The sequence below is a fragment of the Lutra lutra genome, chromosome 4, assembly GCF_902655055.1.
Source record: "Lutra lutra chromosome 4, mLutLut1.2, whole genome shotgun sequence".
Lineage (NCBI taxonomy): Eukaryota > Metazoa > Chordata > Mammalia > Carnivora > Mustelidae > Lutra > Lutra lutra.
In genome coordinates this window covers 193,886,545-193,901,322 of record NC_062281.1, presented here as the reverse complement: position 1 = coordinate 193,901,322, position 14,778 = coordinate 193,886,545, and the positions used below count along the sequence as shown (strand labels likewise).

The following is a 14,778-nucleotide window of genomic DNA, read 5'->3' as shown; positions in this document are numbered from 1 at the left end:
GGAGATCAGGATCCAGGGAGGCCCACGGGTGCCACTGGGGGCTCAGGGTTTCTCGGATACCATGTTGTGTCTGCATCTGGGGGTCCAGGCAGGAAAGACAGGCACCACCCCCTCTTGGGGCTCCCCTTTCCCACAAGCCCCTCAACTTCATGAGGCCATGTCTTCTCAGGCGGGAGACGACTTCGGGTGACCTCCCCCATCCCCCAAAGGCCTCCTCCATCTCCAGCTCCCACCCCCATCCCAGATGAGTGAGAATCTAGGAAAACACTTGGATTGAATCCTTTCCCAAAGGATTTATTAAAACACAGAAAACCAAGACACACACACAGAGTACAAAGTAAAGGGGATTGTGTTGGCCGCCGTCCCTCCCTGTCCGGCCGCCCACATGTCCTGCCAAGGACTGGACAGGTTGCCATTCACGGGGGCTCAGCTTCCAGCTCCAGCCCCTTGGCCGGGACCCTCCCAGCTGGGACCCTCCCAACTCACCCCAAACCCCCTGGTCCCTTTGCTGGCCTGAGGCTATACCCAGGGCCAGGGGTCTGGCCCCCTTCGCTGGCCCAGATGCCATCCGAGGGGGGGCGGGCTTGCTCCTTCATCCCCCCACGCTCCCAATGCACAGGGGGTTAGGACCGTTCCTTCATTTCCAGCACACAGGAGCCAAGGGGGGGGTGAGGCTCCCCATCTCCATGTCAGGGGTTCGGGACATACACACACACCCAACGGGCCCTTTCTGGGTTATCTCACCTAAAAAAATACTTTTGTTTAAAAAAAATCTGAAAACTAAGAAAAAAAACCCAAAACACAACGCCAATGACTTTGGGCGGATGCACCACGACCTGTAAACTTGCAGAAATATAAAATGGGGCAGGAGCCAGTTTCCTCGCCAGAGACCGCGGTGGGCACAGGACAGCGACAGGCGCAGCGGGGCGGGGGGTGGGGACCAGAGTCCAAGGCCAGGCCAAGACCTCAGCCCCCAACCCCGACAGAGCCCCACCCTTCCCAGTTCTGGAGGCACTCCTACCCTGAGCCCACCCTCTACATGACCGTCTCGTGCCCTGGGACCCGACACGGGAGCAAGAGCTACGGTGTCACTGCAGCACGACGTGGCCAACCAGTGTGGGCCAGGGAGGCCCCAGAGGACCCCAGAAAGGGACCCCCGAAGAGCAGGAGGGGGGGCACCTGCACCAGCTGCGGGTGTCAGCAGGACCTCGGTCGCAACCTGCAGAAAGCGAAGGAGCCCCCGAAGGTGGCTTGCAAGGAGGGTCCCTTCCCGGGGAACACACTTCCAGGGCAGGCGTGTGCGAGAGCGGGGCCTTCTGGACACGCTCGGTCCAGCCCGAGCTCCCCTCGTCACCTGCGAGCCCAGCAGGTAATGCTTTCCGAAACCATGGCCCAAAGCCTACTCAGCACTGGTTTAAATAATAGGGTGGCTGGAAACTAAAACGCGGGCTGCCGCTGGAGGAGTCTGCCTGTGCACGAAGTCCCTCCTGGTGCCAGCAGCTAAAACCAAACCCAGCCCAGAGAGGCCGAAGACGGAGAACGCCCCGCTGCCCCCGCCCACCACTTGCGGCAGGAGGTAACTGGTAAACTAACAAGAAAACAGTCTGAGATCCATTTTCCTCTCCCAAACCAGCCGACCGGAAACCCACTCCCCAACGCCCCCAAGCCTCCCTCTTGGGCCTCCGGGTGCCAGTCGTGGAGAGCTGAGCCCTTCCCAGACCTGGCCATCGCAGACACCCAGTAGAGGAGGGGAAGGCCTGGCATGGAAGCAAAGATGGGGGGCAGAGGGAGGCTGACTGCGGGGGGACCACTGGCCCTTGGGGCAAGGCAGTGGAGATGGGGGCCTCCTGGCTGGACACTCAAGACCCAGTCACTGTGGCCGGGGGAGGCCAGCCCTGTCCCTAGTGAGGCCAGCCATCGGGCTACCCAGAGGTCTGGGAGGGAGTGTCTCAGGGCTTTGGGTTGGGAGAGGGCTCATGCGGTCACCTTGCCTGTGGCTGAGTGAGAAGCCTGTGCAGGGAGGCACCGCAGGAACCCCAGGGGACTGGGGCAGGCCTGCCCCAGAAGGTGGGGCCAGCACTGCTGCACACACGTCCTGGAAACCTGTGGGCCATCCTCAGGACTCTGTGCACGGGGCCGGGGCCAGGCCGACTCAGCCTTAGAGGTTCTGAGACTAAAGCGAGGGGACACCAAGATGAAAAGGCTTTGGGGTCCAGCCATCAAGGGGTTTGGAGAGAGCAAGATACAGAGGACACCCGGGACCCCAGAGGGCTGGCTGATTGCCCAAGAGGCCCCCAGACAAGCCCCCGAATCTCAGCCCCTCCTGGATTTCTGTAGCCAGGACACTTCCCCAGGAACCCCCACTCCCAGAAAGCTTGGAAGGGAAAACCCTTCCAGTCTGAGGCAGGCAGAGGAGACATCGGACACAGGCCCCGGGCCTGGCCCACAGCTCCCCCCCAGCAGGGGCCCTCGCGGGAGACCACCAGCTGAATGCAAGAAGGGGGCCTGTAGAGGTTCCCCAGAGTAGACAAGGCAGGAGGGCTGGACAGCCATCAGGCAGTCTCCAGCCTCCAAGCCCAGCTGTCCCCAGGCCCTCTGACAACATCGCTGTGACCAGATCAAGGCCTCTCCAGGAAGAGGAGGACAGGGCTAAGTCTGGGCCCCAAGGGGTGGCCCAGTTTCCTTGCATCTGTGGCTGTGAGACTGAACGGGGAGTGTGTAACTAGAGGGGGGTGTGACGGGCCTCCCAGGGCACAGAGCAGGACCAGGTTTCCGGGGCCGCTTCCAACAGAGGGCAAGCCCCTTCCCGCAGAGTCTGAGACTAAGGCTCTCGCAGCCGCTGTGGGACATGCGCAGGATCCTCCCCGCCCTCCCAGGAGCACAGGCCGCATGCGACCTGCCATGCAGCACGGCAGGCGACACAGGCCCTGTGCCGCTGCTAACAAGTCCAGGGCCTGCAAGACGTGCTGGGTCAGGGACAGACACCTGCCGATGGGCGCTCCTCCCCCACCTAGATAGCACATACCTGGGGGCCTCCAGCCCCGGCAACAAGTGGGGAGAAAACACCCCTAGCCCCGGACACCAGCCGAGATCTCTACCTGGGGGCTGGGCAGCCACTCCCCAGTCCTGACCCATCCAACACTGGGGAGCCCCGAGGGGTTGGGGGGATGGGGCAGAACAGAGGCAGTCAGGCCACACAGATGGGATGGGGTGGGCGGGGGCACCCGGAGGGCTCCCCAGGCGGGCTGGGTCCACGGGGCGGCAGCTGGGTTTCCAGGCTCTTCCCTTGCAGTCTGGAGCCCGCCGGCAGAGACATGAGGGCTGCAAGCAGCCCCTCCAGTACGTCCGTCACTCAACGCTTACATCAAGACAGACTCGTTCAAGTCTTCAACAGGAAAGTGCAAAAGATGTACAAGTAAATGAAATCTCCTCTAAGAAGTTTTCCAGCAAAGGTGGCCAAGGGGCACGTCCCGCTGTGGGGTGGGTGTGATGCTGGGTGGGACGCGGACACGGTGGTGAGGCGGCACTTCCGGGCTCCAGCCCAGCCGAGCTGGGCCTCGTCCCCCGTGTGATGGCATGACTCGGTTTCCCTTTCCGTCCCAAGGTGGCATGGCTGTAAGAGGCCCATGACGGTCACCCCACTGAGCGGCCGGGTCCTCGTCGGGAGACCCCACCACCTGTCCCCGCCAACTCCCGTCACAGGGCGCTCCCAACCCAAGACCTCCCTGCCACACTCCGAGGGCCAGAGAGGCCAAGGAAGAGAGCATTCTGAGGGGACCGTCAGCCACGAAACCCCCTGCACCCACACCCCCAAGCAGCCGTTCCTACAAGGACACAAAGGGCTCAGGGGGCCGGGGGAAGAGGCCCAAGTGAACTGGCGGTTTCTCAGGTGTGAGCTCCTCTCTCCTTACCCCCTCCGACCCCGAGCCACCCCACTTGCCTGGTCAGGGAGCTTATGTCCTGGGGTGCCCGCCACCCCGCCGGGAAGCGGAGGCCGACCCATGCAGACCGGGTTTGGGGCCGGCTCACTGCGGTGGACACGCCCGATGGCCTCGGGGCTGACCCTGGCCCGGCCTGACTCACCAACCCCAGGAGGGGGACAAGCAACCACAGGCGTGCTGGTGCGGGCTTACCTCAGCTGGAAATGAGCACTGCGACAGGGGGACAGCGCGGGGACAGCTAGATATCTGTGAGAGAGACAGAGAAGCTCGGCTTGCCTGGGGTGGCGGTGGGAAGGCCGGGCCCCCGAGGGGCGCCCCTGCACGTGCTGCCCAGAAGCAGCGGGCACCTACCGGTCACATAGGGCCCCAGGGGCATCTGGTTGTAGTTGACAATCCCTCCCGGTCCGGGGCCCCGGAAGTTGGGCCCAAAGTTGTTGTTGTACATCTGGGAGTTGCCGAAAGCGCCCTGGAGGCAAGGACCCAGGTTTAAAGGTCGAAGTCCCACACCCCCTCCCCTCCAAGCCCCAGCCCGGGGGCACCCAGGGCTGGCGGGACAAGGGACCGGGCCGGGCGTGCGGGCCGAGCCTGACCTGCTGGATGGTGGGGTCGCCGGCCCGGTTGGTCAGGCGGCTCAGGATGCTCCGCTCCGACATCTGGAGGCGGGCGGCCACGGGGGGGATACGGGACAGCATGGAGGGCAGGCGTGTCACGTCGGCCTTCATGTCGCTCAGCAGCTCCTCCAGCTGGTTCAGGACTGCAGGAGGGAGAGGGGGACGCGGGGGCGCTGCTGACCACCAGCAGGGTGATCACACTCCGCAGGCCCTGGGCACTGAGGGTGCGTCTCACCCGGCCCGCTGGGCCCACGAAGCGGATGGGCCACCAGAGCGAGCAGCAGGTTTCCCAAGGGGCCCGAGGGCTGCGGATGGGAGAGCCAGAAACCGGGTTTCCGCTGGGCCCTCCGCCAGCACCCCAGCTCCCAGGGAGGCCCGCGGCCTTGGCCCAGCGCTGCCTCAGGAGACATGTCCCAGACACAGCAGGGACCAGCAAGTCCAGGGCTCTCGTGGAGCTTGGCCTTGGGCTCCCCCCGCCCCTCCAACCAGCCTGGGAGCTTCCCGGAGATCCGCAGCAAGGGGCCAAGGGTCTGAAACCCTGGAGGTCTGCGGCAATTACTCCGCCCCTGCGTGTCAACCTCCCCATCTCTCAAATGGGCTCATGAACCTCACCGCTCAAGGGTATTACGAGCGTTACAGATGCTGTGTTTAAAGCCTATCGTCGGGGCACCTGAGTGGCTCAGTGGGTTAAGCCTCTGCCTTCGGCTCGGGTCATGATCTCAGGGTCCTGGGATCGAGCCCCACATCGGGCTCTCTGCTCAGCAGTGAGCCTGCTTCCTCCTCTCTCTGCCTGCCTCTCTGCCTACTTGTGATCTCTCTCTCTGTCAAATAAATAAATAAAATCTTTAAAAAAAAAAAAAAAGCCTATCGTCAGGGCTTGATAAGCAAGAGTGGGTGAGTGGAGCAGACGTCTGTTACCTACCCCCAGCCCAGGGCCTACAGGAGGCCGACTTTGAGAACAAGTCCAGAGGAGGGGGGGCCGAATGTCCCCGGGGTTGGATGATGGACTGTCCCACCCTGGAGCCTGACTCCCAGCCCATGGAGGGCTGCGGTGGGGGCCCAGGACCCACAGGGCAGGAAGAAGGCAGGCGGGCCGGCCTTTGGGAAGCAGGCTGGCTCACCCTTGTGCAGGACGGCGTTGGCCGGCTTGTTCCCGGCAAGGGACTCCTTGGACAGGTGCTGGTGGCTCTCAGCAAGGCACTCCACCTCAGCCAGGCGGGCGTTGAGGGCCATGGCGGGGTGGTTGGGGTCCTGGGTCATGTTAAGGTATGCAGCCCTCCGGAGCTGCTCCTCGATGACCAAAGCCTGCTCCAGCAGCTGGGGGATGGAGCAGGAGGGACTGAGCACCGCCCCGCCCCTCCTCCACCAGCACCCACCCACCCCCAGGCCCAGGATCTGGCAGATAGGGAGGAGGGAGGACGCTTCCACCCATCTGCTCTGCCTTTTCTGCTCTTAACTCCCCGCTTAGAGCTCTCACCAGTCTGGGTTCTCGGCACCATCACCCAGGGCAGGGACACTCACCCAAGGGGGCCTGGCCCAGATCAAGGACCCAACACACTGTTTGTTGATTGACTCCATGACTGACCATGGTGGACAGCCCGGCCCACATCCAGATACGTGAGGAGGGGGCTGCTGGTCGGTCACTGCCTTGCTCCGCACCCCCCACCCCGTGTAATCTGCCTTCTTACAGCAGTTCCTCCCCTGTGGGTTCTGGCCTAGGGGACTGACCTTGAACCTGCGGGCCAGAAACTTGTTCTTCATCTCCAAGTAGTTGCCCTTGTGGATCTCGGACTTGAAGGGCTCATTGAGGATCATGTATCTCGGGTCATTCTGGATGTCTTGCCAGCGGGCATAGCCGTGCCTGGGTGGGGCACCGTCAAGGGCAAACCCGGCCATGGTGGGAGGTGGGAGGGTGAGTGGGGGACGAGCCTGGGTTCAGCAACCCGGCTTCGTGCTTTCAGACCAGATTAACCTCGACAGCAAGGTGAGCAAGGAGATGATGAAGGCATGACAGCGGACACTGACAGGTGCCCTTAGGGGCCCAGGCGGCAATGAGGCCTCAGGGGCCAAACCCTTCGTCCTAACAACCTGGAGGGCAGAAACTTCAAGTCCCAACGCCCACACCTGTAACCGCACCCACATTTGGAAATGGGGTCTTTGTAGATGTAGTCAAGTTAAGAAGGGGCCATCCTGGATGAGAGCAGGCACGAACCCAGTGACTCCTGTCCTTCTAAGGAGAGGAAATTTGGACCCAGACACACAGACGCCCGGGAAGAAGGCCATGTGACCACGGAGGCAGAGACTGCATGGCAGCTGACCAGAGACCCAGGGACGGACGGCCACCAGCAGAAGCTGGCAGGAGGAAAGGAAGGGCCCTCCCCGAGGGCCGGCAAGGGAACAAGGACACACAATAAAATTATCCTGCCCAGGGCCCCACAGTTAGTGAGGGGCGGGAGCAGGATTTGAACCCAGGCAGGCTGTTTCCAAACCCCTTCACCTCCTCAACGACAATCAGTACGCTATGGTCCCCAGGCCACACTGGCCCCAGCCTGTTTTCTTAAACTTTTACTGGGCCGTGGTCATACTCGCTGGCTTACTCGTTGTGCGTGGCTGCTTCTGCTACAGCAAGTGGAGTCATTACTCTGCAAAGCCTGAAAGAGTCACTCTCCGGCGCCTTCAGGAAGGGTTTGCTGACCCCTATTCTAGAACACTCTACCCCTCCTAGAACCAGGTCAGCTTTGCTGAGGGGCTTTCCATGCGCAGCTGTGTGGCCCTCCCCGTGCCCCTGGGAGGTCTGTGCTCAAAAATCACCTCTGACCGCCTACTAGAATATGCGGCCGCCGCCCCCAGCACTCCATTTGCTCCTCGCCGGCTCCCATCCTGTTGAACGCCACACTCCGCACACTGACAACACTCTCCGAATGTCCCCAGAAGGATGTGAGCCCCGGGCAGACAGGGACTGGGGGGTGCTACTCAGGGTTGTATCCTCCATGCCTGGCAGGTGGGAGGCCAGCAATCAAGATTGAATGGATGAGTACAAGCCCCCCCGCCAAACGGCAATGCCCCCCACTTCAGAGGTCCTTGCTGGGAGGAGGTGAGGTGTGTACCAGACAGGAATTAGGCAGGTTTGTGTTGGACTCAGGGGGACAGGCTATGACTTTTTAGCTGTGTGTCCCTGGGCAAGTCTCGTGGCCTCTCTGAGCATCATTTCCTCCCCTGTGTAATGGGAATCACTTTGGTGCCCCTCGGAAGGCTGCTGTGTGAACAGAGCGAGCACTGGGCAGGAGGGGACGAGCCGCCACCAAGGTCACCACCACCATCTCCATCACCACCAAGATCATCCTCAGCACCTGACTCCTGACTCCTCACCCCACACACCCCATGTCCCTCCCCTGAGGTCCCCAGAGGAACAGGCCGGAGTCCTGCCTGGCCGGCCTTGGCCAAGGATACGTCACGATGCCCGCCAGCAGCCAGTAGTCATGGCGCCGGTGCCAGATGTCGTAGATTTTCCCCGAGGACACGGCGGCACGTTCCTCATTTTGCCACAGTGTGTGCAACTCTGGGAAGCCAGCCAAGGGGAGCAGAATGAGGTGCCCCTAGTCCCTCAGAGATGCAGGTAGGGAAGTTTCTTCCTCACCACCCACCATCTCCCCACCCCTGGAAGTGCAGCAGTCCCAGGAAAGGTTATATAATGCATTTTTATCAGCCACTCACAATTTAGTATAAAATAGCCATCTGCCCAGACTCCCAGGACCCCCATAGTTAGGAAGCCCGTGACAGCCACCACCCCAGCTCTCTGCCCACCACCTCAGCCCAATACCTGTGAAGCCCCCGTCTGCAATATTGAACATGAATTTGAACTTCCCATTCTTGTCTTCCTTCTTCCCCTCCTCATCTTCCTCTTTGTCACCATTTTGCTGTGTTTCAATGGGCTCCTTCTCCTCCACTCTGGTGTCATCTACAGGAGATCAGACCCATATTTATTCACCCATCCGAAAGGTGCTGCCCAGGGGGGTCTCTGCCAAGGACTGGGGACTGAGGACCCAAAGGCAAGTAGGAGCCATGTCTCCTCGTCCCCAAGGGGCTCACTGTCAAGAGGGATTTTAAACGGACAAACCAGCAGCCCCACTCTCTGCCCTGAGCTGGGAGGATGGGCTCCAGGCTCCGGTGCTGCTACCCCACTCAATCTGGACACCCTGGAAACAAGGGGCAGAGCGCTGTGAAAAGTGTACATGAAGTTCGTGGCCAGCAGTGCTGTCCTGGGGGATCTGATCTGAGAATGAGTATTCCAGAACATTCCAGGATCTACAGGTACACAAAGTCTCTGACTGAGCCCCAAATGCTCAGGCCCAGCTCTGTGACCAGCTCTCCTTTCTCCCAGTGGTGGCTGGGGCCGCAGGAGGGATTAAGAGAGGGGTGGCATCTCCCCCTGGCCGAGGGCTGGGGAGCCCAGGCTCCCGCCCACCAGTTCTAGTTGGTTCAGGGGTGGGAGGGGCTTAACAGATGGATAGTGGTGCCCACGGAAGCTACAGGAGGCCCATCGGGGTCCAGATGATGCCCTCAAGAGCCCAAGGGACATAGGGCAGAGCACACACAAGAGCCCCAAACATTTAAAAGAAAAAAGAGCCCCAAACCTGGCTTGAAATCATTGCCATCCCCTCTGCTGTGAATCAAGCTCAGCTCCAGCTTGTCCAGAATCTTCTCCTTCTCAGGAAGCACTTCTTCTGCAAGACAAAGGGTGTTGGCAAAGGAGGGAGAGGTCCAGGACAGACAATGGGACCCTGGGCCAGTGGCTTTCCAACTTCCTATGGCAGCCACACACAGACTCCCACCTACCACTTCACCGAGGAGTCCAAGAGGGGCCATCAAGGACGGGTCCTCAGGGAAGGCAGGGATGGGGGGCACGGACCCCCCGACACCCTTCGGCTTGCCCCTTCCCTCTCACCATCCCCCAGCAGCACCCCACTCCCAAACTCTTCAAGGCACAGTCACGAAATCCTCCCTACCACAGTGATAAACAGAGGACTCCGTGTGCTGACACCACGGCAGGACCTCACTAACACGAACGCTCTATGAACACCTAGAACTGTCAGGTGGAACAGATCCCCTTGGAAGAAGACACAGCGAGCTCACAAGGAAAAAAGGAAATTGTCAGTGCCATAAAGGGAAGAGGTGAGTGGATGCCAGGAAGAGGCCTGGGGGGCCTGGGGCTGCATCTCGACACCCAGACCGGGAGGATGAGACCATAAGCCCCGAAGATCAGAGACCAGAGTCCAACACCCTCCAGCCACTGTGCACTTAGCCAAAGAGAGGAAGTTCCATCCAATGCCTCACGGCCGAGCTGCCATGGCCGTGACCGTGACCGTGACCGCGGAATCTCAACCACCCAGCAGGGAGGGTGCAGCCCGACCACCAGGGAGACTGCGTGCCCCAGGGCTTCTGGAAATAGAGCAGGGACATTCCTGCTACTCAGGTGACACGGGGTTCCCATGGATAAAACAACCCCTGATAGGCAGCCAAGCAAAATTCAGAAACCATTTACCCACGCACCAGAGAGAGAGAGAAACAAGAACGATGAGAATCCACAGTAAGACAAGTCACACAAATAAGACACACAAAGAAAGGGAAAACTAGAAAAAGCCAGCTAAGCCTTCTAGAAATAAAACACACAATCATTAACATTTTAAACATTTTTCACTGCCAAAATCGGAGATGTCCCCCAAGACTTCCAGGCCCCAGAGCACAAGCGGGGCATGGGATGGGGCACAGGTGACCTTCCAAGAGGGAGATTATCTGGGTGGGCCTGACCTCATCACACCAGCCTTCAAAGAGCAAGGTTTTCTCCAACCAGTCACAGAAAAGAACATCAGAGAGATTCAGAGTATGAGAGGGGTTTGGCCCACAATGGCTGCCTTGAGGCATGAAGACCAAGTGGGAAAGGAATGTGGGCCGCTTCCAGGGGCTAAGAACAACCCCCATTTGACAGCCAGCAAGGAAATGGGGCCTCGAGCCCCCACCCGAGGGAGCTGACGTCGGCCAACAGGAATGGGCTTAGAAGCAGATTTTTCCCCTTGAGCTGCCAGAGAGCTCAGCCCAGCCAGCGCCTTGAGGTCAGTCTTTCGAGACCCTCAGCAGGGAACCCAGCCGCACCAAGCCAGGCTTCCGACCCACTGAACTCTAAGCTCATAAACGGGCGTTGCTTTAAGAACGGAGATCGTAATGGTTTGTTTTGCAGCCAGAGAAAATAACACAAATGGGAAGTACGAAGAAACAAAACAGTATAAAGAAAAAAGCAGAAGCTAGATCTAAAGATGACTCAAAAAGGCTTATAGAGGGGCACATGGGGGGCTCAGTCAGTTAAGAGTCTGACTTTGGCTCTGGTCATGATCTCAGGGTCCTGGGATCGAGCCCTGCATCGGGTTCTGTGCTCAAAGGGGACTCTGCTTATCTCTCTCTCTCTCTCTGCTTCTCCGCACTGCTCGTGCACTCACACATGCACATGCTCTCGCTCTCAAATAAATAAATAAAAGCTTTAAAAAAAAAAAGGCTATGCAAGAGAGACAGACAAGAAAAAAGTAAAAGATGTGAAAGATACACCCGCCCCCACCTTTGGCTAACCCTGTACCTGCTTTTTTTCTTCATCACATTCGAAGTCTGTTGCTGAACAAAGACCTATTTCTGTTTATTGCTGATCGCCTGCCTGCCTCACTAAAAACAAACTCCATGTGAAGGTTGTGGCCATTTGGGCGCACTGCTGGTGTCCCCGGGGTAGAACCCAACACACAGCAGCCTTCAATGCAGGTTTACTGGATGATTGAAGGAATGGACGAGTAGTAGGAAGGCCCGGAGAACACAAACAGGATGGGGACAAAGACAATACTCAAAGAGGAAATGACTGGGAATTTTCTCCCAACTAATGAAAGACATAATTCTTAGCTTTACGACTCGTAGTCACAAGCAAGATAGGATAAGTAAGAGCAAGGATAAGATAAGTAAAAATTTCACTATAGTGAACCCACACATGACCAAACACAAACAGAAGGTCTTAAAAGCAATCTTAGCGTGTCAGGCAAGATAGAAAAGGCAGATTTCCCACAAAGGAGCAACAATTACCTCGAGAGCAGCCTTCTTGGAGCAGTGGAAGCCAGAATATACAAGGAATAAGCACCTGCAAAATGCCGAGGGAAGGGGCACCTAGGTGGCTCAGTCGGTTAAGCATCCGACTCTTCTGATCTTGGTGCAGTCCTTGATCTCAGGGTCATGAGTTCAAGCCTCATGTTGGGCTCCACAGTGGGTGTGGAGCCTACTTTAAAAAAAAAAAAAAGTGCCGAGGGAAAACCCTTCTCCTATTTTGTGCTTTGCTAACTAATATTCAACAGTAAAGGGAAAAAAACACACACAATGAGAGAATTCCTCACACACAGAAATTTGCTGACAGCACCACTAAAGGGTGTACTTTAGGAAGCAATGATGAACAAGGAAACAAACAAGAAACTGCTAAGAATGGTAAGATCTAAATAAGGATTAAAGATTTAGAAATAGGCACCACAACAAATTTAGGAAATGAAAACAAGTTGAAACTAAGACACTGAGCAGCAGCACATGGAAAGGGGGTGGAGCTACCCACAGCCCTTCTCTTATTCAAGAGGGATACATGTTAAAAGCTTAAGAGTATAAAATAGGATTGACTATAAACTTTCTGAGGGAGTTGGGGGGAAAGGGAAATATAAAGAAAGCCTGATCAATCCAAGAGACAGCAAGAAAGGAGGAAAAAGAAGGCAAGGGTAACATAAAGCACAAAGGAAGAGAGTAGAAATACATCCAAATATCTAGTATTACAATAAATGTAAAGAGATCAAACTTGCCAGCTAAAAGGTAAAGATTTTGTGCCTGGACTTAAAATAACAAATCCTGCTATACACTGTTTATAAGACATATACCCAAAACATAATTACACAGATTACAAGTAAAGGAATGAGTGTCAACCATACTTCAAGAAAAAGTGTTTTAAAGTAAAGGAATGGAATAAATGCTTACAGAACATATATCTGATATAGAACGTGTGTCTATAAGGAACTCCTATAACTCAGTAATTGAAAGACAAATAACCCAATTTAAAAATGGGCAAAGGACCTGAAAAGACATTTCTCCAACAGAGATAGACAAATGGGACATGAAAAGAAACTCAACGTCTTTATGCATAAGGGAAACACAAATCAAAACCTTCTGAGATTCCCCTTCTCGCCCAGTAGGATGACTATAATCAAAAGACAAATGCCAGAGGCACCTGTGTGGTTCAGTCAGTTGAGTGTCTGACTCTTGATTTTGACTCAGGTCATGATCCCAGGGTTGTGAGATTGAGCCCTGCGTGGGGCTCCTCACTCAGCAGGGGGTCTGCTTGGGATTCTCTCTCCCTCTCCCTCTGCCGCTCCCCCTACTTGTGCTCATTCTCTCTCTCTCAAATAAATAAATCTTTTTTAAAAAGAAAGAAGCACTGTCAAAGGCACGGACGAATCAGAACCCTCGTACATTGCTGATGGGAATGCAAAATGGTACAGCCACTGGAGAAAACAATCTGGCAGTTCCTCAAAATATTAAACATAGAGTTCCCATATAATCCAGAGACTTCACTCCTACGTGATACAAAAGAACTGAAACCGACATCTACACAAAAAAATGGTACATAAATGTTCACAGTAGACAAAAATTAAAAACAACCCAAATCTCCACCAACTGATGGCTGGATAAATACAATGCAGGATATTTATACAAAGGATGAGGGGATGAAGCTGAACCTGGAAAACAGGATGCTAAGCGAAAGAAGCCAGACACAAAAGGAGATCTATTTTATGATTCCATTTACATGAAATCTCCAGAACACACAAATCCATAGAGACAGAAAGTAGACAAGCAATGGCTAGGGTGAAGAGGAAGAAATGGGTAATAAATGCCAATGGACATGGAGTTTCTTTTTGAAGTGATGAAACCATTCTAAAATTATTTGTGCTGATGGTTGCACAACTCAGGATCCTGGGATCCAGCCCTGTAATGGGCTCTGCGCTCAGGGCGGGAGTCTGCTTGTCCCTCTGCCCCTGCCCCTCCTCCCCCTGCTGGTGCTCATGCTCTCTCTAAAATAAACAAATTAAATCTTTAAAAACAAATAAATAAAATAAAATAAATGGGTGAACTGTATCCTGCATAATTATAGAACAATGAAGTGTGTGCATACCTGTATTTTTTTAAGTAAAAGGACAGAAAAACATACACTAAATATAAACCCAACAAAAATAAGATCCATCCAAGCAGCCTAAATAAACAAAGCAAAAAGTATCAGGAGGAATAAAAGGGTCGTTATATAAGAGGCATGCTTCCCCAGAAAAATACAAAAAACCTAAACCAATATGCACCTAACAACCCAGTCTCAATGTGAGGCGCACTCTGGTCTTACCAAGAGAAAGACCCCGACCCACAATCATAGTGACAGATGCTAAGCAGGCCTCTCAGACTTGACAGATCAAAGAATACCAAAAATGAGTGAGGCTGTAAGAAACTTGAACACCACAATGATCTAAGGCGTGTATTTGGAACCTTGCACGCAGCAATTAGGAGAGTAGGCATTCTTCTTGAGCACACGTGACCATTTACAAAATCTGACCATTTAAGCCGGGAAGCAGGTTTCATCGACACCATGTGTTCCAACCACAGGGCAACAGAGCTAGAAATCACTAATAAAAAGACAGCCTGATGGCCCCCCTAAATCTGCACCGTAGGAAATGTTGAGATCCACTGTAGAGACCGAAGCCGCTGCCTCTCTCCTCATCCTGGGGATCCTATGGTGCTAGGACAGAGCCCGCCCCCCAGCCAGGGAGAGATGGAGGGGAACACACTCTGGCCACCCTCCTCTCACCCAGGGCTGCCGAGGCCAGAGGCTATAGAGGGCAGGGAGGGCGGGAGGTGACCGTGGGAAGCCGTACCTTTTGGCAGCTGCTCTGGGGATGGTGGGGCCTTCTCCGTCTCCTCCAGCCGCTCCTTGCCATCCGAGCTCTCATGCTTGTCCTCGCCCTCCACTCTGTCCAGGGAAGCTGGCAGGGCCTGGGGAGGACAGGCTAGGCATGCTGCAGGGCCTGGGGCCTCAACAGCATGGAGGGCAGAGGACAGTCACTGGGCTGGAAACTCACTCTCCAGGTCCCCATCTGTGTTTCCAACCTGCCCCCCAAAACTCAAAG

At 55.9% G+C, this 14,778-nt stretch overlaps 1 protein-coding gene across 2 annotated transcripts in view; it reads right to left on the bottom strand.

The window, feature by feature from the left end:
- Positions 1–4,111: 4,111 nt before the first annotated feature.
- CHD5 (chromodomain helicase DNA binding protein 5) overlaps positions 4,112–14,778 on the bottom strand; it is a 55,522-nt gene continuing 44,855 nt past the window's right edge. For both annotated transcript variants that reach the window (XM_047728116.1, XM_047728117.1), the window contains exons 33-41: positions 14,527–14,644; positions 9,187–9,276; positions 8,373–8,510; positions 8,003–8,111; positions 6,281–6,413; positions 5,674–5,869; positions 4,532–4,695; positions 4,293–4,407; positions 4,112–4,187 (exon numbers count right to left, since the gene is read on the bottom strand). In XM_047728116.1, coding sequence (XP_047584072.1) covers positions 4,180–4,187; positions 4,293–4,407; positions 4,532–4,695; positions 5,674–5,869; positions 6,281–6,413; positions 8,003–8,111; positions 8,373–8,510; positions 9,187–9,276; positions 14,527–14,644 — 1,071 coding nt within the window. In that variant the 3' untranslated portion in view covers positions 4,112–4,179. The remainder of the gene's footprint in view (positions 4,188–4,292; positions 4,408–4,531; positions 4,696–5,673; positions 5,870–6,280; positions 6,414–8,002; positions 8,112–8,372; positions 8,511–9,186; positions 9,277–14,526; positions 14,645–14,778) is intronic.